The following is a 25,852-nucleotide window of genomic DNA, read 5'->3' on the forward strand; positions in this document are numbered from 1 at the left end:
TACGAAACATTTTTTTTCTGTGTAGATATTCTTTGATTTTCAAACACTTCTTTTGATTAAAATTAATTGCTAAATTTTATTTCAATTCCAAAACTTACTCTACTTAAATTTTGATGTTGTCATTTTGAAGGTTGAGGTTATGCATGTTAAGTATAACCTCACATTTTTAACCAAATTTTTAGCAAAACTCCCAAGCAGAGTGGCACTTTAAGCCTTCTTCTGAAACTCTATTTCCTTGCATTAATTCTTTACTTACCTTTGCATCAGTTTATAAGTTATTTCCTTAAAGTTTTTGAGGTTAAAATTTTGAGGTACAGAGTAGACTCTCGCTCAATCGGGCGAAAAATGTTGTTGACAATTTTCACGTTTAATTATGAAGCTAATTTGCTCAAATTTGCTGTAGTTCTTCCTATTTTATCGTGATTCTTTATAATTGAGCGCTTTTTGTGGAATTTACAAAGGCTTTGACGCCCAAATCTATCGATAAACCGGATGACATTTTGCCCCAAATGCCCAATTGAGAGAGAGTCTACTATATTTCGGGATTCAAGGAATTCTTTAAACCTCCAAATCACTTTCTTTATTCTAAATAGCGATAAAAGTTGCATACAGTCAGAAAATTCACAAGATTCCCCTACCAAAACATTCCCCAATCCTTTGAGGTTAAGTTCAACATAACCTCACATTCCAAATAAACTTTTCGTTCAAATTTCAGGATTTGTGGCAATATTTTCTTTTTCTTCATGAAGAAAAAAAGAACATTGAAGAAATAAAAAGTTCTCGAGAGAAGAACAATTTGGTATGTCTTCTCTCAAATCTTCCGCAGAATCTTCCTCTTCTCATTCTGAAGATTCCATCGAAGAAAGTCATTCTCCGTTAAATTACAAATTATCCATTTAAAAAAAAATCTTATAAACAAAACAGTCTTTTTGGCAAATTTTTGTCTAATTGCTCTTTCACACAGTACCACAAAAAATCTGTGATAAATTTAATGATAAACATTTTCTACAGCAATGCAAAAGAATGATGAAAGGGTTTTTTTGGGACATTGAATTGATGATTTTGTGATGTTTTTGAATTTGAAAAAAAACATTAACTAAAAATACTTTAAAAAAATGTGAATATGGATAAACTAAATGATATTTTCAGGGAGGCAATTTTTTTTCAAAATTATTTGGGAAAAGGGAAAAATATTGTTTGAAAACTTCCAATGGATCTATCCAGCTACTTGTGATGTGTCTTATCTAATCAGTTATTGCAATGACAAAAATTCTCCCCACCTTACAGTTAATACTCAAAAAAAAAAATAGTAATAAAAATCTGTTGTCATGAGAACTCAGAGAGAAATCAATTAAATTGGATGCAAAAAAATGAACTTTCTAATGTAAAAAAAAATCATTACGATTATTAAGATTGAAGTAGTTAATTGCAGCGCGATTAAAAGCTGCAATCTTCAGTTTTTTTTCGAGTTCTTGCCGAGAAAAAATTAAAAAATTAAAAAAACAAACCGCCAAATTTACGAAGAGACAAGTGGACGTGGGACGCGACTTGATCGCTCATCCATGGAATTATTGGCCTGAGAATCTGGGGCAGGTGATTCGCCATCGTCGCGATTGTTGGGCGTCGAATTCTCGGCTGAATTTGATGTGGCAGATGAAGCAGAGGCAGCAGAATGGGCAAATAGCACTCCCTCATACAGCATTCCGTTCACTTCCATCGTCACCACAAGCTGTTGCTCCCCATTTGTCGCTGATTCTAAAGTTAGGCGCACGGAAAAGAAAATGGGAAGAAAAAAGGAAGCGAAAAAGAAAGCCATTAAAATATTTTATCCTCTCGATCGATTGGCAATAAAGGAAACATTTCAATTTAATTAATATTTGAGGAGTTATATACACATATTTCAGGAAAAATTAATCATGCCTTAATTAAGTCAATAATTTCAGCTTCATAAAACTTACCCCATAAAATATTTTCTTAATGATTAAGTAAATAATCAAAACTCAAAGAAGTATTTAAAATTTAATAAAATTTGTATACTGTAGAAATTTTTTTGTAATTAAATTCATAAATGCTTTATAGAAGGAATAAACTTTTTTTTCTCCATTTGTCGTAAATTTTTATTATATTTACAGAACTTAAAATTCACCGATAATTGATTGAAAGTTTGTGCCGTAAATGAAGAAACATTATACAGATATAGATTGTATATATTGCACTGCCTTTGAATTCGAGCAATTAAACGAGAGCTTTGCAAATTTTCGTGTTCATTTTTGTCCAAACTGAGTGAACTTTTAAAGTAAAAGCTTCAGAATTGAAAATTGAGAACAGTTACTAGAGCCACTTGCGGTGGAAAATAGTGCCCTCTAGCGGAGTAAAAAAAAATAAGAATATTATTGAATTCTTGGCGATTTTTCCTATAAAAGAGTTGCCATTTACCTCTTTCGAAATAGAAATAGTCAAAACTAGTCAAAAGAAATGAAAACAATGAGAATTGGTGAATAAAATCACCATTTGTCTTGGTTAAACGTGATCACAAAGATACTTAGAATTGGGAAGTTTAATTAGAACTCAAGCCAATAAAGAATTTTTTCCGTTTTTCTACAAATTAGTCCCTTCATAAAAATAAATTATAAAAGGTCCAAGAAATAAAAATTGAGAACAGTTCCAAGCACCACTTGCGGTAGAACGCAGTATCCTCTAACAGGATAAAGGATTTTTGTGATATTGAATTCTTGGTAAATTTATTTTCTATAATTTAATTTAATTTAATTTCCATAATTTTATTTTATTTTCCATAAAAGAAACCATCCACCAATTCCGAGTCAAAACTATTCGAAAGCAATGTAAACAGTAAAAATTGATCAATTAAATTCCCATTTGTCTTTGAGAAACATCGCAGACACTTAGAATTGAGAACCTAGTGCCGACTTCAGACTAGAGGTTTAGCTAAATTTCTAAAAAAAAAAAAACAAAAACTCAAAAAAATCCGGTTTCATTTGCATTTTTGGCTGATAAGGGATTAAACCGATTAAGCCATATGGCTAATCTTTAGGTCTGAGACTCCATATTCCTCTCGTTCAGTAATAACCTTCCCGATTTGAGAGCTCTCTCCGGTTGAGATTTTTCCTTTACCGATTCGAAGGTAAGGGAAGAGCACCAGCGATCGGCAGTGTTCCTCGGATCGTCAGATTACAATCAGATTGTCGCACCAATTCAAATGAATTATTAAAAATTATTAGCTACTTTTCACCATTTAACTTTCATAAGAATGCAGTGCATTAATTTACATTTAATTTTTTAAGCCAATTTTCCGTAATAAACCTGATTAAATTTGTGACAATCCGAGGTACAGAGTACATCGTTGCAATTACATTTATTTTTTATTAATTTATTCTTAAAATTTAAAATTCAAATGCGCAGATATAGTTAAATGAATCACCAGTATACCGATTAGCAGACAAAAAAATACCAAATAAGTATTTTGAGGCTTATATTTTCAACTAAACATCGAGCATGTCTCTTAACATTCCGATCCGGGGTACTCTTCCCTTATATCAGCGAGAATTTACATAAAAACCCGTTGGAAGTTTGAACGTTTAAACCGATGAATTACACAAAAATGAGCAAGTTTCCTGAACAGGACATTTATCTTAATAAAATTGCAATTCAAACGTTCTGCCATCCTGAAATTCCATAAAACTGCACAAAAATTCACTTTTTGCAGCAAAAGTACAGTGCTGTCTCTCTATATGCACACTCTCTATATGCACAGCTTTTGTGTCGGTTGCATTCAAAATCAATTTGTTTACATTTTGACAAATTAATAAAGAAAATTATTTTCTTGGTAACTAATTTTTCTTGTTTTTAATTTTCTTAATTTTATTTTTTCTGTCTCATTTTATATTTAAAATAACACGGGAAATTCTAGAACAATAAAAAAATGATAATTTATTAAAAGAAAGAAAAAACCGTTGGGAATTTCAAAAAAGTTGTGCATATTCAGAGAGAGAACTGTCAAAAAAAGTACCCAAACTGTGCATATAGAGAGACAGCACTGTATGCACATTCTTGTTGACATTGTTGACGAATGAAGTGTCAAGAATATCGAAATTCGAAATGGCAGAACAATCAGCGCTAAAGCGGCGGGTATATGAACTTACACTTTAGGCTTCCAGTAGATTTTAGAACAGGTTTGGCTTGCCTTTGGAATGGCTTTGTCTCTTCGAAAGGTTATTACTGAACGGACCCATTGGTTCTGTTCAGTATTAATCTTTCAAAAAGACAAAGCCAAGCCAAACCTATTCGAAAATCTACTGGAAGCCTAAAGAGCAAGTTCACGTACTCGCCATTTTAACACTACAGTAGAGTCTCGCTATAGTCCATATTTGGTCCCAGATTTGACACTAGAGTCGCACTATAGTCCATCTCATTTTTTAAAATTATCAACGATTTTTAGTATTGAAATTGCTCGACGGCTTCCACTTTCTTTGCGATATTGGTACTTGTCCTTGCTCTCTTCATTGTGGATCACAATTATCACAACTACTTAATAAAGTTTGCCAAAAATATTAAAATAATTATGCATGTCGCATACTAAAAAACATAACCTAACTTAAAATCAGTGTTTTGAAATCAACGGTCGATAAATTGTGGACTATAGAGCGATGGCCTATAGCGAGACTCTACTGTAATTGTTCTGCCAAATCAAATTTCGGCATTCTTGACGCTTCAATCGTCAAAAATGTCAACAACAGTGTGTGAACGGCTACAAAAAGTGAATTTTAGTGTAATTTTGAGGAATTTCCGGACGGCAGAACGTTTGAGTTGCAGTTTCATTAAAATAATCGTCCTTTTGATGAACTTGCTCACTTTCATTTAACTCGTCGGAGTAAACTTTCGAACTTCCAACGGGTTTTCTAGGTAGGTTCTCTCTAATTATATCTTCAAAATTCGGTACAGAAAACACCTCAAGCGGAGAGAACTCTCAAATCGGGAAAGTTATTACTGAACGAGAGGATTAGAGGTCAATTCCATAACGAGTTTATTGCAATTAAACCTCTCCGAAAATAAACCATGAGGTTTCAATAATTAAAAACTGAGAACAGTTAGCACTAGCAGCGCTACCTACAGTAGAAATTATTGCCCTTAAGCGGGAAAATCACTATTAGTCTATTCTACGATTTTTTTTTTGTATTCATTTCTGTGCGAAAATATGTTACCCCTTAAAAATTAACCATTTAATTCGTTCGAAATGGAAATTGTCCAAATTAGTGAGAAATGGTGTATTAAATTCCCATTTGTCTACGTCAATTGACATAGCAAAGGAAAATCTGCTCTAAAGGTTGCACAAGATTAGAACACAATTCAATAATGAATCTTTATAGAAGTTTTTAAGTATTCAAATTGAGTCCCTCAGTGAAAGTAAATCATTAAAGTTTCTATGTCTTATTTCTGGGATAATAAAGTGCAAGATTATGTGCTAGAAAAATATTTGGTCATTATTAATAAATAAATTAATAAACAACACCATCATTACTTAAAATCTTTATCACCAGGATTTCTCAATGGCTCCAGAATCTTTCTTACTTAAACTTTTTAGGAATGAATTCCGACTCTTCCCAACAAATTTAAATTAATGTTTCGAAAGAAAATAGAAAGCCTGCTGTACATTATTTTAGTATAGACACTGTTGGGGGATTATCAAAGACAACAGGGTATTTTATCCAAGGAACGAACCAATTGGGGAGATTTTTATGAACTTACTGGGTTATTTATAATTATCCCCGTTTAACTGTCATTTAAAGTTTAATTGAGGCTCACAGTTATTAAAAATCCTTTAAAAGTAATAAAAAAAAAGTTTTGCATGAAGAAAAAAAGTAAATAATGATAATTCCATCAAGTGATTTTTTAAAAGAACTGAAATATTTGGCAAATTAGAGATCCCAATTTATTAGTTTTACCAAAAAAAAGTTATATTTTAGATTTAGAAAATATGCATAGGAACTATTATTCGATTTAAAAGGATTTCGATTTTTAGTATGGTTATGCATATTCGATAGACCTCTTTTTTTCTAAGCGTCTCATTTGTAATTCTAGTTTCCAGAAACTTCTTTTGTTTTCGACTATTTAAAAAATAAAATAGTAATCCGATTTTTGAATAAAACTAGCTCCTCCTAGAACCCAGCGAGCACACTTAGCTGAAAAAGTTAGCGATTTCAGCATATTTTTGCTGAATTGATTAGTAAAAATGTGCTGACCGATAAGCAGTCGTCGAACAAAAAGTGCTAACCAAATATATGGAAATGGCACTGATTCGCGAATTTTCGTATAAAGTTAGCAGAATTCAGCTGAAAATACAAAATTTTCAGCTGAATTGAAATAGGTTAGCATTTGGTGCTCGCTGGGAAGGCAAAAAATTCCGAAATCCGGCCCGGCTCTCACATTCCCGCCTTCTTCTATTTTTTATTTCAGGATTACAGTTACGAAAATAAGAATAAATTAACTTATTCTAAATTTAAAGTATCTTTTTCTTTATTTTCCAATCATTCAAACTTCATTCAGTTACCGTTAGTGGCGCCACTAGCGGCTGTAGATCATTCCACAATTTCCCCAAAAAACAATGAGTATCATGCATATGCTTCAACATGGAGGACTTACTTGTAATTTTGAATTGCATTCCCGCGAGGACGGGCGTTGATGCGTCTGAGCCGCTGCTTTGGTTCATTTGATGGCGGTTGTTCTTGTCCACATGATTGCTGTCCAGTGCATTGCCATTGCGCTGATTTGCATGCATCACCGGCGAACTGGCTGTCCGTTCGGCCGGATGCGGTACATCAGCTGCATCGTGACTTGCTCCAGGTGCAAAATGATGAAAACCCCTCTTCATCGGTGGCTGCCCAAAATCCCGCTCACGACCACCCTCAGCACTATAATCCGAGCCAATCATGTGATCCCGCTCACGCTTTACCGCCACATGTGGTGGAGATTCAGAGAGATTCAATGCCTCCCTGGAAGAAAGCGCCATATACGGTGATGATAAGGATGGGAGGTAATTTTTCATCAGCGATAACAATTCACTGTACCGTTGTGGTGGTTCAGTTCCCGGTGGACTAGCTGTATTTAGGGGGGTCGGTGGGCTGGCATTGTTATTGTATATCGACCACATGGCTACACGTGACATTTCTAGAGCATTGAGAGCCTCTCGCGATAGCTCCGGACTCTGTGATCCTGCAGAGAGAGACACATTGGCATGTTTTTGCTTGGACTAGCATAAAGAGGGGAATTGTGGCAAGGTAGGAGGGCGATAGAATCTTCAAAGGGATCCAATATTGTGGCTGTTAAGTGTGTGTAGAAGTGATACTCACGGCGGGGTTCCTTTGCAGATTGAAACAACTTTATGTATTCCATCATACGTTGCTCCAGTTCATGCGGAACTATATTGGGCATCTGCCCCACCGTGGGGGCACCCATGAGTCGATGGTGGGCAGACGGTGCATTCCCGTGTGTCACGAGGGACAGGGGAGACATTTGTTGAATGTTTGAAGTAACCGGAGAACGCTGAACCGGAGGCTGTGGACAGAATGCCACAAAAATATTCAAGGATTCTGTATGATAATTTCCAAAAAGGCTTTTACAATTTAATTTAATCAGAAATTATTTCAAGTTAACTCCTCTTTTGCTCAAATACCATTCCCGTAAAATACAATTTAGCCCTGAATAAAATTGATCAACATATACTTACCATTATCAGCTAAGTCTTAAAGCTTTCTTCAAAATTACTCTATTTATCCCAAATTTTGTAAAGAAAACTCTAACTAAGTAAAATAGTCTTTTAAATCAGAGAAATGAAAAAAAAAAATCTGTGAGAAACTGTACACATAAAAATCATAAGGTTTAGCCAGGACACAAACTTCGCTCTCTATTAGCTGAGATCCCAGCTCAGCTAATTCACAATCCCAGATTTTATGTTTTTTTATAACTCCGCTTTATATTTATTTTTAAATGAAATAGATTTATCAATTATGAATTTATAAAAGAGCTGTAGTAAAAATTAACGAAATTGATAAGAAAAAAAACAATGAGAGACCTTGACGGTCAATGTGGCTCTGCTGATAATGGCACAGCTTAAGATAAATGCGCAATTACCAAGCTTATCAATACCATATTTCTGAGAAACTGGATAATTTATTACATAAAATAAAAAATAGAAAGAACTATCAAAAAATATAAGAAACGTTGAACAGAAAACTTAACGAATAAAAATCGTATAGTTTAACCAAGACACACACTTTGTTTACGATACGTTATTACGATTTTCTATAATTTTCTTTTTATTTTTTTTTAATATAAATTAAATGATATTTATTTAAAAATTCCTTCAAAAGTTGGCAGTTTCATATAGAAAATAGCAAGAACGGCGAGAACTTATGAAAACGTTTCTTCAAACTGATCGTACTCAATACCTTCACGACCGGGGGACTATGGTACTGTTTCAATGAAAATTGAAAACCGGAAATATTTCTCCTGAACATTTTTTTATAGTACATGGCTGTTCTCATGTGCTTCTGCGTTATCGACTTTATATTGTGTAGGTTCCTGTCACGACTCTTTTTCCCAGTTCCCTTCTTCCAAAGAGGAGCAGTCGTGATGGGAATCAACCAGAAAAAGAAGCCGACTGCGAAGGAATATTTAGGAAACCACTCTTTATTCTAAATATATACAGTGGGACCTCGATAGAGTCAACCCCCGATAGAGTCAATCTCCATTTGAGTCAACAGATTTTTTTTTGCTCTAAGGACTCCTTGTACTCAAATTGACTCCGATAGAGTCAACTTTTCTTGTATTATTGAACTAAGTATGATATAATATGATCTTTTCGAAATAAAAACCAGTCTTATTGTGTATCAATATAACACTTTGAACACAAGAAAAATATTTATGTAAGGACCTGGTAATTTTGTGATAAAATTCGTAGGTTTATTAACCGTGTAATCATTTTCCAACAAAATAATTTTCTTTACGTGATTTTAAGCTTTTTGACCGATTGAAAGTTCTCTTATCTTTTCTCTCTTTTTCTTGAGATTTTTTGATTAGGTCTATGATCACAATGTAAGAAATTTTGAACCATCATTAATTTATAAGTGAATATTATTATGGCAAAAACAAAAAATATGAACTCGAGTTACAAAAAAAAGTACAGGATGCTAGATTTTTTGAAACATAGTGAAGAAACTTTTCAAAATTTAATTTAAAATATAATAAATAATATTAATTTAATTTAAATTTTCAGTATCTCAAAAGAAAATTTGGATCAAAAACAAAAATAAGCAACAGATAATTAAAATTTTTAAGCAAATTAATTAAAAAGAAAACGCCTGCGGGTATGCAAATTATCTTGATGCATAATGCTATTTCGCGCGTTTTTTTCGGTCCCAAAAATGTGCATAATCCCGGGACTGAATGTATTTACTAATCATAAAAATCGTTCCTTAATCTCCGACATTTGCCTAAACACACGACTTTTTTAGGCCAGAGAGTGTAGAATATATGGATTAATTTAATAAAATATTCCACTATCGTATTGAATTTATCAATGTTCTAGTCTAGTCTAGTTTATCAATGATCAATTTCACATTTTAATTGATTTTTTTCGGACTCCGATAGAGTCAGCGAATCCAATAGAGTCAACAGGCCTGGAAATAATTAGTTGACTTTGTCGAGGTCCCACTGTACTTTCCTTCCTATTCATTGAAATATTTATCAGTCTCATCAGACATTTTTTGTACAAATTATACGCAATTAAAAATCTCATTTGGTGGCTAATCTACACCGGTCTCCCCTACTAAAACAAATGTTCAAGAGAAAGATTTCCCGTTTTCATTTTTCATTTAAATATCACTTAAGCACGAGAAGGTCAAGAATTGAAGGCCAGAAAAAATCACTTTTTCTGACTTTTTACAGTAAAACATGGCTTTAGATCTCCGTAGAAAAAAAATCATTTTTGGGTCACGGGTGACCCAATCGTCCTTAAACGGTTGAGCTTCTAATCCGAAGTCTCTATAATGGCATCATTTTTTTTAATGAGCTATTAATAAATGTCAAATTATTGTAAATTTTATTAAAAAAATCGTCGTGATAAAATTATAAATAAAAATTGTAAGTTTCTCAGCAGTTTCAATTGTAATGCCCTGGCAGACTTTTTAGATCAGGAAAATGTCATGAAGTCTAAATTCATATTCCTTTCTTTCTTAAAAGTTTTTGATATGTCTATCTCATTCTTTCGTACTCTTCTTTTTCCTTCAAACATCACAATGAATTTAATTTAGCACAATCGAATTTGAAGTCCGAAAGAATGAGATAAACATTAACATATGCAGAACGTTCGAGAAAGAGGTTCAAATTTCGACTTCATGAAATTATCCTGATCTAAAAGGTGTGCTGAAGGCTTAATACTCTGAATAAAAGAAACCAATTTAATTATTTAAGGGGTTACATGAGTCTCTCAGGTCAAAAAAAACATTTTTTTATTTTTTATTTTATAGTTTAACATTTGAAAAATATTTTTTGAAAATTTCAAGTCAATCGGAGTAAAATTTTCGGAGGTAGAGCAGTTTTACTTATGCATTCCGCCCGCGCGCGCATGTTGTTGTAAAACTTTTAACGTGTTTTTCTCAAAACACCCTTTTACAATGCGGTAGTCAAGATTACTCAAAGTCTACTGAACCGATCTTTCTGAAATTTTGCATATACTTGTTTTGGGAAGTATTATCTACTGTTATCTACTGTGTCTACTGAAGAATTTGCACTTCCTTTAATCCGAATCATTTTTACAATACAAAATGTGTTGAAAAATAGGGTAAAATTGATACTCTTTTACAAAAACTTTTGCCAAAAATCCAAATTTTGTTTTTTTCTAAAATCCTTCGTTCGTCCAGGGGTCCAACTAATACTCTATCAGAGTATATTTTGTTTTTTGATTTCAGATGAACTTACTGGGAGAAATCCTGCCTACCGCAAGGTCTGTTTTTTTAGGAATGGTTCCAAAAATCAGCTACCAACGGTCGAATTTTCAAAATTTTTCAAATATTTTTTCTCTAATTTCGTTTTAAAATTACTCTTTCATAACCCAAAAGTTGAAATTTCTAAAATATTTTCGACGCAAAAAATTATTATCAGAAAATGCCTATTTTTGACCTGAAAGACCCATATAACCCCTTAATTCACACTTTTCGTTAAGTTTCGATGTTTTTCGATGTTTTCCTTTTCTAAATGTAAGCAAAGTAAACAAACTATAAATCATTTATAAGTTGTGCTTAGGACTACATAACATTAAATAGGTTCTGCAAACAAGAAATATATTAATAAACAAATATTAATACATTCAATATGGTCAGGAATTGCAATAGTCTCATTACAGAGGCACAACTCCTCCCAGAAGTGTACTTTGTTGTGAAGCAGCAATAAAATTTATCACTCTTTTCCCTAACAGTTGAGACAAATGAAAGGAAACTGTGATCATAAAAATTCCCATCTAAAATAAATAAATAAAAAATTTCCCGCTTGATCCCGCTGATCCCGCCGTTCAGCCAAAGAAAATTTGGGGCTGAAATTATGTTTTTTTTTTCTTAATTCTTAATTTGGATTAGAAAATTATTCGATGTTATTTAAGAAGATATGATCTGTCAAATTAACGTATGTCTAATTTAATAGGTTTATTTGTTATCTGAAAAGTGACATAAGGACTTCTTCGTTAAGTTTAATAAACATCGAAAATTAACGAAAATTCACATAAGTTTTGTGCCTTGGATAAGAGGGAGTGGTCATCTCAACCAATCACATTTTTTCTTCAACCAAACCTTATCAATCAAATGAATTTCAATTTAAATGTGTTTTGGTGAATTTCGCTTCTGAATGATCAAAGGAAGTTTGAAGTTGAGCGATATTTCAGAGAAGCAATCAAAGAAGTTATAGCGAGAGAATTTCAGAGAAAACACGTTAAAAAGTGGCAGCAAGTTAATTTTCTGGGGAAAATGTCGATTCGACTCACCATTTGCAATTGACCCTGCATTTGTGGATCAAATTGTCCATAGCTGGAACGACGTCCCTCGCGTCGATTACCATCAATTGCCGCTTGAAGTTCAGCCGGTGTGCTCAGATTCTTCTTATCGCACTCATATGGATACAAGTACTTCATATATCTAAAATTTTAAAGAAAAATAAAAGGAAATCCTGTAGTTTTCCAAAAAAAACTTTTTTTGCACAAAAACAACATTCTACCCAAACAACCATATTTAAGGTCGTCATCGCCAAACGATACCCTATAATTATGGTAGAATAAACATGTAAAAATTATTAAATCGACAGGTGCTCATAACAATTTAATATAATTTAAATAATGTCAGTTGAACAAAAAAAAAGAACAATTTCTGCCAATTATTTCGGATATGTCTCTGTGATGCTTTTTCAAAAAGCTCTTGCCGCCTAAAATTAACATTTTCATTCTCCTCTGCCACAACATCAAATTCAAATGAATTCGCCCTCTCCACTTCATGTACAAAAAAAATTACCATCTCTCTCTCTCAAGAGAAAGAAAATTAACTTTTTAAACAATGATGACTTTCGTTCTCGCATCAATTACATTAAATTTTTTATTTTATTGAATGTGCCAGAATGTGCATCATTTGAAAACTTTTCCTCATTGCAGAAAGGTGCAATTTTAACAATGAAAATTATTTGGGAATGAATAAAGTGTTTAAGATGCCGACAAAAGCATCGAATTTCAGTATTCAAATAACATAAAATTATTTTAATTTTTTGTAAATTTTATAGCACGAGCCAACAATGCATCCCAGATGGGCATTATCTCTCAATCTATTTACTTTTCAGAAATGTTAAATTACTCGTTTTTTTTACTGTAAATAATTTAAAGTTGCTGTAGGGGAAGTGCTTATAATTTTGGACAGTCTGCATATAAGCATCGATATCCTAAGTTTGAAGTGCCATATTTTCAATACTAATTGACTTTTCTTGTTACTCTCTTTTCAGAAGGATTGTTTAGAAACTTGGCAAGCTATTTATCATCTCATTTTTACTAAAATTAGTTTTAATACGTTTAAAAATGAATTGATATGTAGAGGTGAATTTGACTCTTATTTTGGACAACTTGGTTATTAATTTTTACAACTTGTCTGTAAATTTGGACAGATAATCCGCCTCAACAGGATGCCCATTGTTCTTCATTTTATGAACCAATCTTACCAAGTCCTCTTCCTGGTCATGTAAGGGAAACGTGGAATGTCACAAGAAGCCCAGAAACTTTCCATATCATTCATTAAAGTAAGTTGACTTCGGTACTCCAAGTACGTGCGGATTCGCTCATTCCCTGCCCTTTCCGGGAGCCTTTCAAGGCATTTCTCACTGCATCTCTTTCGTAGAGATGATGCTCCTTCATTTCTCCAGGCATTTGTCCAACCTAGTCATCACAAAAGCTAAAATTTCACGAAATTTCGTGAGAAAAACACCTGTCCAAAATAAGAATCATCACCTCATTGGTGAATGTCTTAAAAAATTTCCCATTTTTCACACGAAAAATATAATTCACAAGGCAAATCTCACTTCAGGTCAAATGTACAAATCATCAGTAACGTGAATCAACACAATATTCAATGAGTATTCAATAATATCACTCAAAAAAAGCGAAGAAACATTGTTAGTACTTCACTACAGCTAAATAAGAACTGAAGTAAACACGAAGTTCTGTCATATTTCTCGTAAGCAATTGCTCACACTGAATTTTCAACAAAGCAATTTCAACTCAAATCATATTCAAATTTTAACGTATTTAGTGTTAAAATATTCCAAAAGGAACAAATATTTAGATAGAATTCATTATTCATCAAATATTGGAATAAAAATCCATCATTTTAATCAATTTATTTTTAGTGTCCAATGTTATCCTCAAAGTGTCCAAAATAAGAAACTGGACAAAATTAGAAGCATTTCCCCTAAATAAATCTGCAAAGCAATTTTTACTATTTTCCACAAAAAGGCTAAAAAATCGAAATCAAAGAAGCAAATAAGGGCCTTGACAGACCTGAGGATTAGCCGAGAGACGGCTTAGTGTAATTATACTCGACGTAATGATTAAACTTCATTTCCATTATTTTCCACTAAGTCGTCTCTCGGCTTAAGTCGTAAGTGTGTCTAGGGTATAACATAACCTCAAAGTAAATGAAACTGTGTAACTTTTATCAGAGTTATACTAAATCTTATTAATTTTAAGCTGTAATGAAAGCGTTTCGTTAAAATATAAATTCGGCAAAAGTTTTTAACATAACGTCGCCAAAATCTTTTAAACATAACCTAAAAATTTCTCTACATGTGTGTCTTTAATTTTTTAGATGTTGAATTTTACAGTAGAACCCCGCTATAGGTCATCACTCTATAGTCCACAATTTATCGACCGTTGATATCAAAACAGTGATTTTAATTTAGGTTATGTTTTTTAGTACGCGACATACAATGTTGTCATAATTATTTTAATATTTTTGGCAAACTTTATTGAGTAGTTGTGATAATTGTGATCCATAATGAAGAGAGCGACGACAAGTACCACAATAGCAAAGAAAGTGGAAGTCGTCGAGCAATTTCAATACTAAAAGTCGTTGATAATTTTAAAAAATGACATGGACTATAGTACGACCCAAGTGTCAAATCTGCAACCAAATATGGCCTATAGCGAGGCTCTACTGTAATAGTAGTCCTCGATTCAAACGAAAGTAAAACACTCCTTAGATCTTCTGAGGTTTTGATTTCTGTCCAAGAATCCATGAACAAATTATTACCCTTAAAATAGTTGATGCATAACCTCAAACATCAAAATCGTACACATTTTTTTAATAAGTATTTGCAAACCTCTTTCGACTACAATTATCTACCTCTCGAGCTCTAGGGATATTGATATTTACAAAAAATACGAATATAATCGCAAAAAACTTTATATAACCTAATAAATTACACGTAACCTCCCATTATAAGTGTTAAGTTTTATAATTTTTAATTGAGAGAAAAAGCTTATTGAAAAGATAAAGTAAAGTCTCTCAAATATGCACGTTTGGGAGATACATTACATTTATCGATCAAAATATCAAAAACATAACCTCAAATGATTCTGATATTTTTCATATTTGATTCTGAGTGTTATATTTAGATAATTGTTTGCTCAAAAGAAGGCCTTAAAGTACCTCAGGAATTTTTAAAAGAAACATATTTAAGAGCCCTTCTAAACATCAATATCGTTAAAATAATTTGAACTTAACCTCAAAATGTCTAATAAATATATGCTTTCCTATGTAACTTAGTTTTCGTTCATCCTGGAGTGACATGATAACTTATTATCTATAGTATCGACAGTCGATTCTGAAAAATTTAAACGATAGCTGCACTTTTTGCAGGTAATACAATTATGTATCAACAGTCACATTCTACTAAAAATGTCACAATAAATAGCTCAACAATGCATAAAAAATCATCATTCACTTAATCTACGAGGTACAGATTTATCGATACTAACGATTCGATAGTACCGAAAAGTTAACAGTTCACTCCTGATCTCATCATGTCTGATACGAAACGATATTTATTTCATAATTTTATTACACGTAAAAAAATCAATCTAGCTGTATTTAAACATAACTTTCTTCAAAAATGGCGCTTAATTGAGGAAATAAGCATACGAAATATTCCGAAAGGCATGAAAATTCAATAAGAATTTCATATACAGTGTCTATTGTAACAAAATTCTTTTGCACACAGCAGTTTAAAAGAAAATAAGGAGAGAAAGAATTTAAATTTAGACGCTTCAAAGAGATTAGTGACGACGATCAATTAAAATTTGCAAAAATATACACATAGATTTTTTTTTCAAAACACCTTATTCTTCTCTTCTTTTTTTTTCGCTCAAGCTCATGATCGCGTTTTTCGTCAATATTTAACTTCCTTCTCCCTCTTTACTCCCTCCCCCTTACCATATATCATGTTCTTCAACCGATCAGTAAATGATGGAAAGTGTGATTGAACTTTGCTTGGCCACAAGAGAGAATAAACTTCACCGAGAGAACGATCAAAAAGGTTCTGTAATTGGAGATGATGGGTAAATAGGCTTTTTTTTTAAGGAGAGAGATTTTGACAAAGCAAAAAAACCAAAATTAATTTTTCATGAATAATGAGGAGTGTAAAATTACATTTCTTTCCACAGGGAAATTTTCAAGTGTTTTGCAATCAAGCATTTGCGATCGGATACAACACAAAATTGATTAAATAAAATTAGAAGATGTACGAAAAATAATTTTGGGGTGAAAAATATTCTAATGCCTTCAGCACAGCTTTTTGCTCGGTATAATTTTATGAAATTAAAATTCGTATCCTCTTCTGAAAAATTCCTCTGATGAAAATTTAATGAGCAAATTTTGCTCATAAATTTGCTCAATATTCATTAATTTGCTCATTAATTATCAATCGTATTTATGCTATTTTAATCTATTTAAACCAATTTTTGTGACTCGAGTCCACTTTTTTTTATCACTAAATGAATCGATTTCTAAAAGCTCGTGACGAAAATTGTACATTTTAGGACACATATCAGCAACAATTAATGTGAATCACATTAAAATTGTAATGTGAAATTCTCTAGTGTGATACCACGGTAAGACTGTTCTTACACTGATCTTTAATAAAATTTATGGGTTTATTTAATTTAGTGTTCCATTGCTGTGTTGAAATTTTTTCAAGCTTCGCACACACTCCGGCTTGGAACACATCACATTTTGCCCATATCATTTAATGAATCTGACTTAAATTTCTTTAGGAAACGTGTGACTTAAGTCAAGATATTAAAATATTTTGCCATATATGTTATTTTCATTAAAGAAATATGGGAAAATATGAAGTGTTCGAAACTAGAGTGTGTGCGACGTGCGAATCCTGAAAATTTTCCTTACGCCTTTTTCTCAAATTCCCGATTTTTTCCCGAAACCAATTTTTTTTGGTTTTTTATTTAGACTATTCGGAATAGTGACAAAGAATTTATTAGGGGAAAATGACCATGCTTCGTACGATCCTAAGCTCCGGAATGACTAGTTTTTCTTATATTTCTGAATAAATGTGACTACATAATATTCAATGAGTACAAGCAATAAAAAATACCGCAGTAAGAAGTACTGCTATTTACATAAATGTCTATGTTTGTACAATTAATTATTATTAGAAGAATAATGCATTTGAATATGAAGCAGTGAACAAAGAATTTAAGCAAATAAGCAGATTTTCCAATAAAATTGTGAATATAAAATAAAAAGTGAGATGAAGGATGTGAAATTTGCAACGCTAATGGATTATTTTGGTGAATTGTTTCTTTTCTTCCCCCATTGAAATGGAGAGTAAAAACAAAGAGATTGATGGCAATCAATTGAGAATTGTAGAATTCTTTTTTTTTTTTTTAAAGTATTATAGTGCACAATATTCTCCCTTTTGAACTCATTCACGGCCATGGCACATCGAAGGGCGGATATCGAATTATAAATCACTGGTTGAATCCTGGGCGCAGAAATTGCGAATAAACGATATTTCCAGACGATGTTTGACTGACGTGCACAAGTCATAAAAATCCCTCACCTCGCACCTCACCATCATCAATGGGATACACATCTCCTGAGCAGATTTCAATCAGCGGAATTTATTCGATTTCACAGACAAGGGCGGAGGATCACAATCGCATATACTCCAATAGAGATTCCATCTCTCTTTCCTCAATATTATCTTTTGTATTTTATTGGGATGCAAAATATCTCTCCTCACCGCACACATATGTTTGCAACTCATCCTGGGATCAGTGGGAGAAAACTTAAAAATTCATTCACTAAATTCCCCCTAAATTGGCAATAATATTTCGGAAGTTATACTGAAGAACTTCAAGGAAAAAAATCATGATTTGCCCCTTGATGAATTTCCGAAAGAAATTAAATTTGCCACATTAAAATTTTTACTCCATTCTCTGCGCACGATCTTCAGGCGCAAAAAAAAATGAGGATTTCGTTTCCCTTCAATATTTCAATTTCACGACTCATTTCATGAATATTGATATTTAAAACATTTTTTTCTTTAATTGTGCTTGAATATTTAACAAAACAATTCAATTTCCATAATATTTGTGTAATTTTGCGAAGAGAAGGAGGTTTCACCAAAAAAAAGAACAATATATTAAAGTTGCAAATGGTGTCAGATGTGGGATACAACAGACTTAACAGTTAACCATTAGTACACCCTTCAATAAATTTAATTATTGTTTCATGTCATCTGAATTTTTTTTATGGTGGCATGATCATATTTATATCGTTTAATTGCAAAAAAAAAACACAGAGACAGCCCTCATGACTTATTTAAATACTTTTTCTATCAAGTCACGTGATTGCATTACAAAATTATTCTGTTGAATTATTAACTCTTTATGGAATTTTGCAATTGCAGACGTATTAAAGCAATTTTGACTTTTAATAAAACTATTAGCATTTAGAATTAAAATCAACGTTGAATAAATTTCTTTAATACATTTGTAGGTAGACAAAGATGACACAGTTTCAGGCAGCTTGTGAACTCTATTCAACCTAAGACGAACTCAGATTTAATGCCCTAGATAAACTTACAGCTTAAGCCCGGAGACGGTTTAGTGGAAAACTAATAAGGATATAGTCTATTCATTATTTTGATTATAATTATGTTCAAATATCTCTTCGCTTAACTCTTTCGCGTCTTTAGGGTCATATATGACCCGGGGAAAAAAGTTTCTTTTTGGCTATTTACATTAATTGAAATCTAACTGGAGTCTTGAGAAAATGAGCCAAGAATCTTACATCCTTCTATTATGATGTCGTGCACAAACAGATAGATTTCAATTAATGTAAATACCCAAAAAAAACTTTTCCCCGAGTCATGACATTACCCTAAAGACGCGAAAGAGTTAAGCCATAGGTCCTTCCGGAATATAAGGTTTACTCATATGGCTGAAGATCTCTATACATATCAGTTAAGATTCTTGGGAAAATTTTGACTTAAGAGTGAATATTAAGGGCAATCTCAATCGTACTTCGAAAATCTACAAAAATTGATTGTCTCTGTGTAATTCAAGGTAGTTTTAAGCCTAAATAGACTTAAGAAGATCAATCGAGAATATTTAGCATGTAAAATTTGGCATTAGTAAAGGATCAGGTAGAGAAAATTTATGAAAAGGACTTCTTAATCTGTAATCCTAAGCTTTTAATGTGTGATAGTTTGATTCTTTACTGTCAAATTTTATAGACTAAATATTCTTGAGGATCAGTCTTAATCTATTTGGGGATTTACAGTAGAATACGTTTCGCATTATTATCTTTTTATCCTGAAATTTTATGCTTCCGGGTCATGCATGCTTATAACTGCAACACTATCCCCTACACGAATCGTTAACGTTATAATGATTTTATAATCGATTTTAAACTTCGTGGATCACACATATGCGGTTGCGTTCAATTCTCTCTTGTGTCTAAACCTAAACTAATCACAGGTCTTCTGATTATCGCAAACCTAAGGACTAATTTCAATATTTTTCAATTTTGTGAAATTAAATCATTCGATTTCATCTCAGAATTTCAATATGCTCATGCAATTGATTATAAACATAAAATTTAGGATGAGTTAGTAATCTTTTTAGATCCAAACATGCATTCGGTGCTTTAATTTTAGTAACGCTTAATCTTGACTGGTTCTTAAAGCGTTAAAATAAAAACGTTTTCAAATTACTATGTGCACTTTACATCTCAGATTTGAATTTTTAAAAATTTAAGAGATTACATTAAAAATAAACATTGTTTAAAGAATATGACTATCAATTATTTGGCAAATACAAAAAAAAATCAGAATCCTTCAAACTATGATATTCTCTTCTTTCTTTTAAAATTCCATCCGTTTTAAAATTAGATTATGCCAAAGGAATATTATAAATTATAGTAGAATGATAATATAAAATGATAATAGTGGCGAAATATACCCAGGAGACATTGTAATACCGGCTTCAGACTGGAGGTTTAGCTTAGTTCCCAAAGGCCTCAAGAATATTAATACCAAACAATTTTGTTAATTTTTCAAAATCAAATGGCTAATTTGCCCCTTAATATTCAAGCCAAAGCAGCAATTTCCTCAAAAGCTTGCCTGATAACGAATTAAAGGATTTAAACCATATGGCTAATACGGGCATCAGACCTAAGGCTTAGCCATATAGGTTACCTTCTCCTATTTCTTATCAATCAAGATTTTATGGAAAATTATCACTTAAGATTGGACAACATGGGCAAGTGATCCTCTAAATTAAAAAAAAAACAATAAAATTGGTTGCAATTTTGATTTTCTATACCATAGGGTAGGGAACTGGGCAAAACCTTAGGTGTGAAGCCGGCCTAAACCTCAGGTCTGAAGTCCGTATAAGAATACGCCTTCCTAAATTAACCAAGTATTTCCCTTAGTTCTGAGATAATATCTTTAAGCCTAAAGTCTTTCAATCGGCCTTCAAAGGTTGATTGCTATTCTACGATAAAGATTTTTATTTCAAAAGTGTAAAAATTATTAAAACCTTCAAAATTAAATATAACGGACCTGAAGTGGAAATATCAAAACAACTTTAAGTTTTCTTTAATTTTTAAATCCTCAGAAAAAAAAATATTTTAAACCTTTACATATAGAAAATTCTGAGCCTAAATTGGAATTAGATGAAGCATTGGCATTAAGGTTTTCACTCAAAATTTAAAATTTTGACAATAAATATTTTACTTAAATCTTAAAAAGTTGCTTTATCACGGAATTAAGTGGATAGATCACTAAGCCTTTAAATTTTTAATTTATTGATTTCTTCCATAACTGTGTGATAACGGATTAATCCTTCAAGGACGACAGAGTCAAAAATTGGGGTAAGAAGAAATTAGTTTCAACTAAAATTTTACAATTTCATAACGAAGCTGAAAAGCAAATTTCTCTAATTATTTCTTTGATTTTAATTTTTAAAGCAGGTCAGTAAGATCTTTTAAATATTTAATTACTCAAAATATTAAGTTAATATTGAATTAACCCAGAAAAAGAAATATTCAATTTTGACCTTTAATTTTTAAGTCACCAGGAATTTTTCTAGCGCTAAATCTATTCGAATTGTAACTAGTCATCTATCCTGCATTCAATACATAAGGGGACATGAGACTGAAAGCCTTATCCCTGGTCAAGAGACACAATAGTAATGAATGTTCCAACAATTTTTCTTGTGATAATACCTATTTTCTCTATGGAACGTTACTGTACTACCATTATTATTATTAATATATTATTATTTTCATCAGGTATTAAATGGTTTACATTAAATTTTGCAAATTTAGGTTTGATCAGTTTGATAAAAGAAACTGAAAATTTCAAGTGCAAAACCGATTAAGAAGTGTTCTAAGATATTTCGACAAATTGACCCAACTAAATACATCAAATGATGAAAGGTTTCAGGATCATTAGAGAATTGCGGCAGCCTTAAGATATGGCTTTTCTCGTATTCTTAAATTGGACTGAGTCTTATCAAAATGTAATAACTGTCTGAATTGGTTTGAGGAGCTAAATTATATCATGATAAGGAGAAATAAGGCACCTTTTAATAATTGAGACAGTTTTAAAACTGAACTTTTTTCTTCAATTTTTAAATGGAACTGGGACCTTTCCATGATATTGTTTAGCTCCTCAAACCCATTGTAAAGCTAAATTACAATAGGAGAAAAAAGTAAAATTTAAAAAATGACTCAATTCAAAGGTTCCCTACTTCTCCCTAAGCTCCAGTCGGATCCTGAAAGGATCCTGAAATCCTGAAAATCCTGAAAGGAATGTAATTATACGGAGGATAATATGTTCCTCCGGATTTTCCATCCTCCATATCGGGTACAATAGTGGGAGTAGCTATATCGCTAAAAGAAATCGAAATTTTGGCTTTTGGAATTTTGGTCCTTTTACGATTTTGAATTACGGGATTTTGACTTTAGATGTTTTGATAGGGATTCGCGCAGGTTTCAGTCAAAAGTTCCTACTTTTGACTGTTTCACAATTTCACAAACTGTTTCAAAACCCTGTTTCACAAATGACCCAATTCACAAGTACCCCACCCCCTTCCCCTAATACGGGCTTCAGACCTAAGGCTTAGCCATATGGATTAACTGATCTAATTCTTAATCAATCAAGATATTTAGGATAAATTTAAATTAGGATTTGATTTTTAAGGAAAAATGACTTTTTAGATTCTGAAAAAGTGAGAAAATTGGTGGCTATTTAGGATTTTTAGATCTTCAGGAACTGGGCTAAATCTCTAGTCTGAGGACCGCCTAATAGGCGAATCTAAATTTAATTTTTCGAAATTCCGAATGCTTTTAAAAGATTCTCGGATTTACATATATACGATTTATACAATAAGATCAAAACGCTAATTGCAATAATATCTGGAACTTTGGATTTTTATAAAAAATTTACAAAATGTCACATCGTATTTACATCCGTACAAGACAACATAGATTAATCATCTGAAAAACATCCGGAAAGTTTAATTTTACTGTACCAATTGACAACGTTTAATTAGTTCATGCCCCAGGACATAATAAAGCAACATTTAAGACTACACAGCAATAAACTAATTAATTAGCTAAATTAATAAGCAGTAATAAGTTAATTAACTAATAAAAGCTCTCTCTTGAGAGAATAAAAACTATGCATATGTAGTTCGCATAATTAACTTATTCATCCGAAATCAATAAAAATTCCATCCTGAAAATTGCACTTTCAAATAACTTCCATTCAAACTGAAAAACATATAAAATTGTGTGTGTATGAAAAACGTGAAGATTTCACTCACGTATTAATAATGAAATTAGTATGAATTGCATCTAAACGATTATCCCGTTTGACTTGATCTCCTTTTCACCTTACATTTTCAAACTCAATAACTATTTTTCTTACTGAACCTCTCGCTCTTTCTCTCTCTCTCTAGCACATTGCATGTTATATATAGTGAAGTAAAAATTAGTGAGAGAGAGGCGCACCTGTGCGAAACAAGTCAATTGGCATAAGTGTCGAATGCACTCTTTTCTTGGTGGGAACTTTTCACTCCTCCCATGACTAATAATTTTGCTTGTGCGGAAAAAGAATTATGGTGGTCTCGCGATATTAGTTGCTATATAATAAATATAAAAAAAATAAAATATTAAAGCAGAACAGAAGCAAAAATGTAAAGGTTGCAACTGTAAAGAGAGATTGCGTGTTGAGTGATTATTTGTTTAATTACTCCTGCTATATATATATACATATATACAATAATAATGCAACCCAATAAGCATATAGCCACATTCGGCCATTTCAATCATAATAGTTATACCTCTATTATAGTGGGGGATATTTTATACACATTGCTTCTAAAATAATAATCGCAATTATTGCTCATGCATCAACTATTCCACAATACAATTCATTTTCTTTTAAAGACTCTACCGTAAATTATAGGAATGGGAAAAAAGGTATTTAATGTTACTGAATTTGGTTTTCAAATACTATTTTCCTAATTCATTTTAAATAGCAACTTTTTCATTTCTCTCTTTATCTCTCTTTGTGAGAGTAATAAAATTAAACATGCCTTTTTCAGATGCATAAAATTATCTTTATAACATGTCTTGTGGAAAATTCATTCAATACTTTAGACTCAAAAGTTATTATTATCCTTTTACAAATAATAAGGTACGCACAATTACTTAGAAGACTAACTGCTTTAATTAGTATTTATTGTCCAGTGTAAGGTCTTAAAGTAATTGTTTACTTAATATTCTAATTGCCTCAAACGAGTCATTTTAACTAAGAGATGCGTCTCTTTCACTTCTAACGAAAATCCAAAATACAAGTTCAGAAAAAATGTGTGTTGCTCATAAATGTTTTCTTTAAAATCAATTAATTTCTCTAATTGCATTCCAAGACTAATGAAATACATACTTTAGAAAGCATCCGATGTTTCTCAAAAAAAAAAAAAAATAAATAAATAAATAATGCGTATTTTGCATTTCAAAAATATTTTTAAGAAAAGAACTTATTAAAAATTATACCCAGAAAAAATATTTCCCGGGCAATCATCTTCCAGATGGACCCCTAATACCAGGGGCATGACATTTCCTATGTTTCTAGCGAGCCGAAAAAAACTTTTGAGATTATTAGCTATTTTCTGTCATTGTAGAATGAATTAGAAAAAAATACTAATACAAAATAAAAGCCAATTTAATATAGAATAGGCAACCGAATACCCTAAATTGGCAACCTACGTAGTTTTAGAGATATCTCGTGAAATGTAAACGAAAACAGGGAAAAAATTACACTAACAGCGGTCGCATTTTTCAGAGCTAATGTTACCCCCCTGCCTAATACAAAAAAGAAAAAATATTTCGTAAAATTTTTTGTAAATTTTTGTGAATTCCTACCGGAGACGTGGAAATACTCTTAAATCAAATAGCCTATTAAAAAGTTCGAAAAAGTTTGTACTTTTTCACTAAGATTGTTCGTAACATGACCACTTGAAAAGCATATTTTGTTCTTTCATAAATTTTTGTTCGTAAATGTTTGTAAACATACAGAAAAATGTTCGTAAAAATTTGTAATTTGTTTCCAAAGTTTTACCAAGCAAACAAAAAATGTACAATTGTTTGTAAAAGACAAAAAAATGCTCGCACTTTTGTGTGTCTGGCAAAAATTTACGAACAAATAAGAAAAATTTACGAACATTTATTTTGTGTATTTACGATCATTTACAAACAAATGCTTGGAACAAAAACAAAAAATGCTTGTCAAGTTATCATGTTACGGACAATGTTTGTGAAAAACATAATTTTAGTGAGTTATATCCAGCGCACAATAAGTTTTGTTTTGTAAAAATTTTTTTGACATTTCAGTGAGAGTGAATGAAACCTAGATCTAGTCAGGGGCATGACATTTCCTGTTTCCCATTATGTTTGTAGCAAGCCGAAAAAACTTTTGAATTTATTACCTGTTTTCGGTCATTGTAGAATAAATTAGCAAATGTAATAAAAAGATATGTTTCTCATATGTTTCTATCGTGCCGAAAAAACTTTGGAGTTTATTCGGTGTTTTCTTTTATTGTGGAATGAATTAGAAAATGTACAAATACAAGATAAAAGCCAATTTAATAAGGAAGGGGCAACCGAAAACCCTAAATTGGGAACCTAAGTAGTTTTGGAGATATCTCGTGAAATGTGTACGAAAACAGGGAAAAAATTACACTAAAACTGGTCGCATTTTTCAGAGCTAATGTCACCCTTCTGGATCTAGTCATCTCGCTCACTCCCATAGGAAATTTTGAAAACATATTTATAAACAAAAATTATTGTGCGTTGGGCATTATACGATTCATAAGCGTTAAGTCTCCAGTAGGCATTTATAAACATTTACGAACAAATTAATGAATAATATTTCTGCGTAGATTGAATGTAATGTAAGACTGCTCATTTACAAATAAAGCATTAAAAATTAGGTATCTTATATATTTTTTGATATTCAAGTAGAAATTGCAGATATTTCGAAAATTGTTTCGTTGTGAATAGTATATTTTAATGTTCTGTTCTTTATTTTCAGAAAACGGTTCAAAACAAATTGAAAAATATTTTTTCATGATATTTTCATATTAGTTTTTGAGATTTGTAATCTTTCACTGCTTCTATTTGTGGAGGAAACTATGCAAAATTTAAATAAATATTTGTTGCAATTG

At 31.8% G+C, this 25,852-nt stretch overlaps 1 protein-coding gene across 7 annotated transcripts in view; it reads right to left on the reverse strand.

The window, feature by feature from the left end:
- Positions 1–926: 926 nt before the first annotated feature.
- The window catches only part of LOC129798263 (protein dead ringer), a 229,587-nt gene continuing 204,661 nt past the window's right edge, over positions 927–25,852 (reverse strand). For 5 of the 7 annotated variants that reach the window (XM_055841309.1, XM_055841306.1, XM_055841311.1 and 2 more), the window contains 4 exons: positions 12,047–12,197; positions 7,365–7,569; positions 6,658–7,227; positions 927–1,755 (listed from right to left, as the gene is read on the reverse strand). In XM_055841309.1, the coding sequence (XP_055697284.1) occupies positions 1,517–1,755; positions 6,658–7,227; positions 7,365–7,569; positions 12,047–12,197 (1,165 nt within the window). In that variant the 3' untranslated portion in view covers positions 927–1,516. The remainder of the gene's footprint in view (positions 1,756–6,657; positions 7,228–7,364; positions 7,570–12,046; positions 12,198–25,852) is intronic. The other 2 variants (XM_055841307.1, XM_055841310.1) reach the window with 1 other exon arrangement.

The sequence above is a fragment of the Phlebotomus papatasi genome, chromosome 1 (assembly GCF_024763615.1).
Source record: "Phlebotomus papatasi isolate M1 chromosome 1, Ppap_2.1, whole genome shotgun sequence".
NCBI lineage: Eukaryota > Metazoa > Arthropoda > Insecta > Diptera > Psychodidae > Phlebotomus > Phlebotomus papatasi.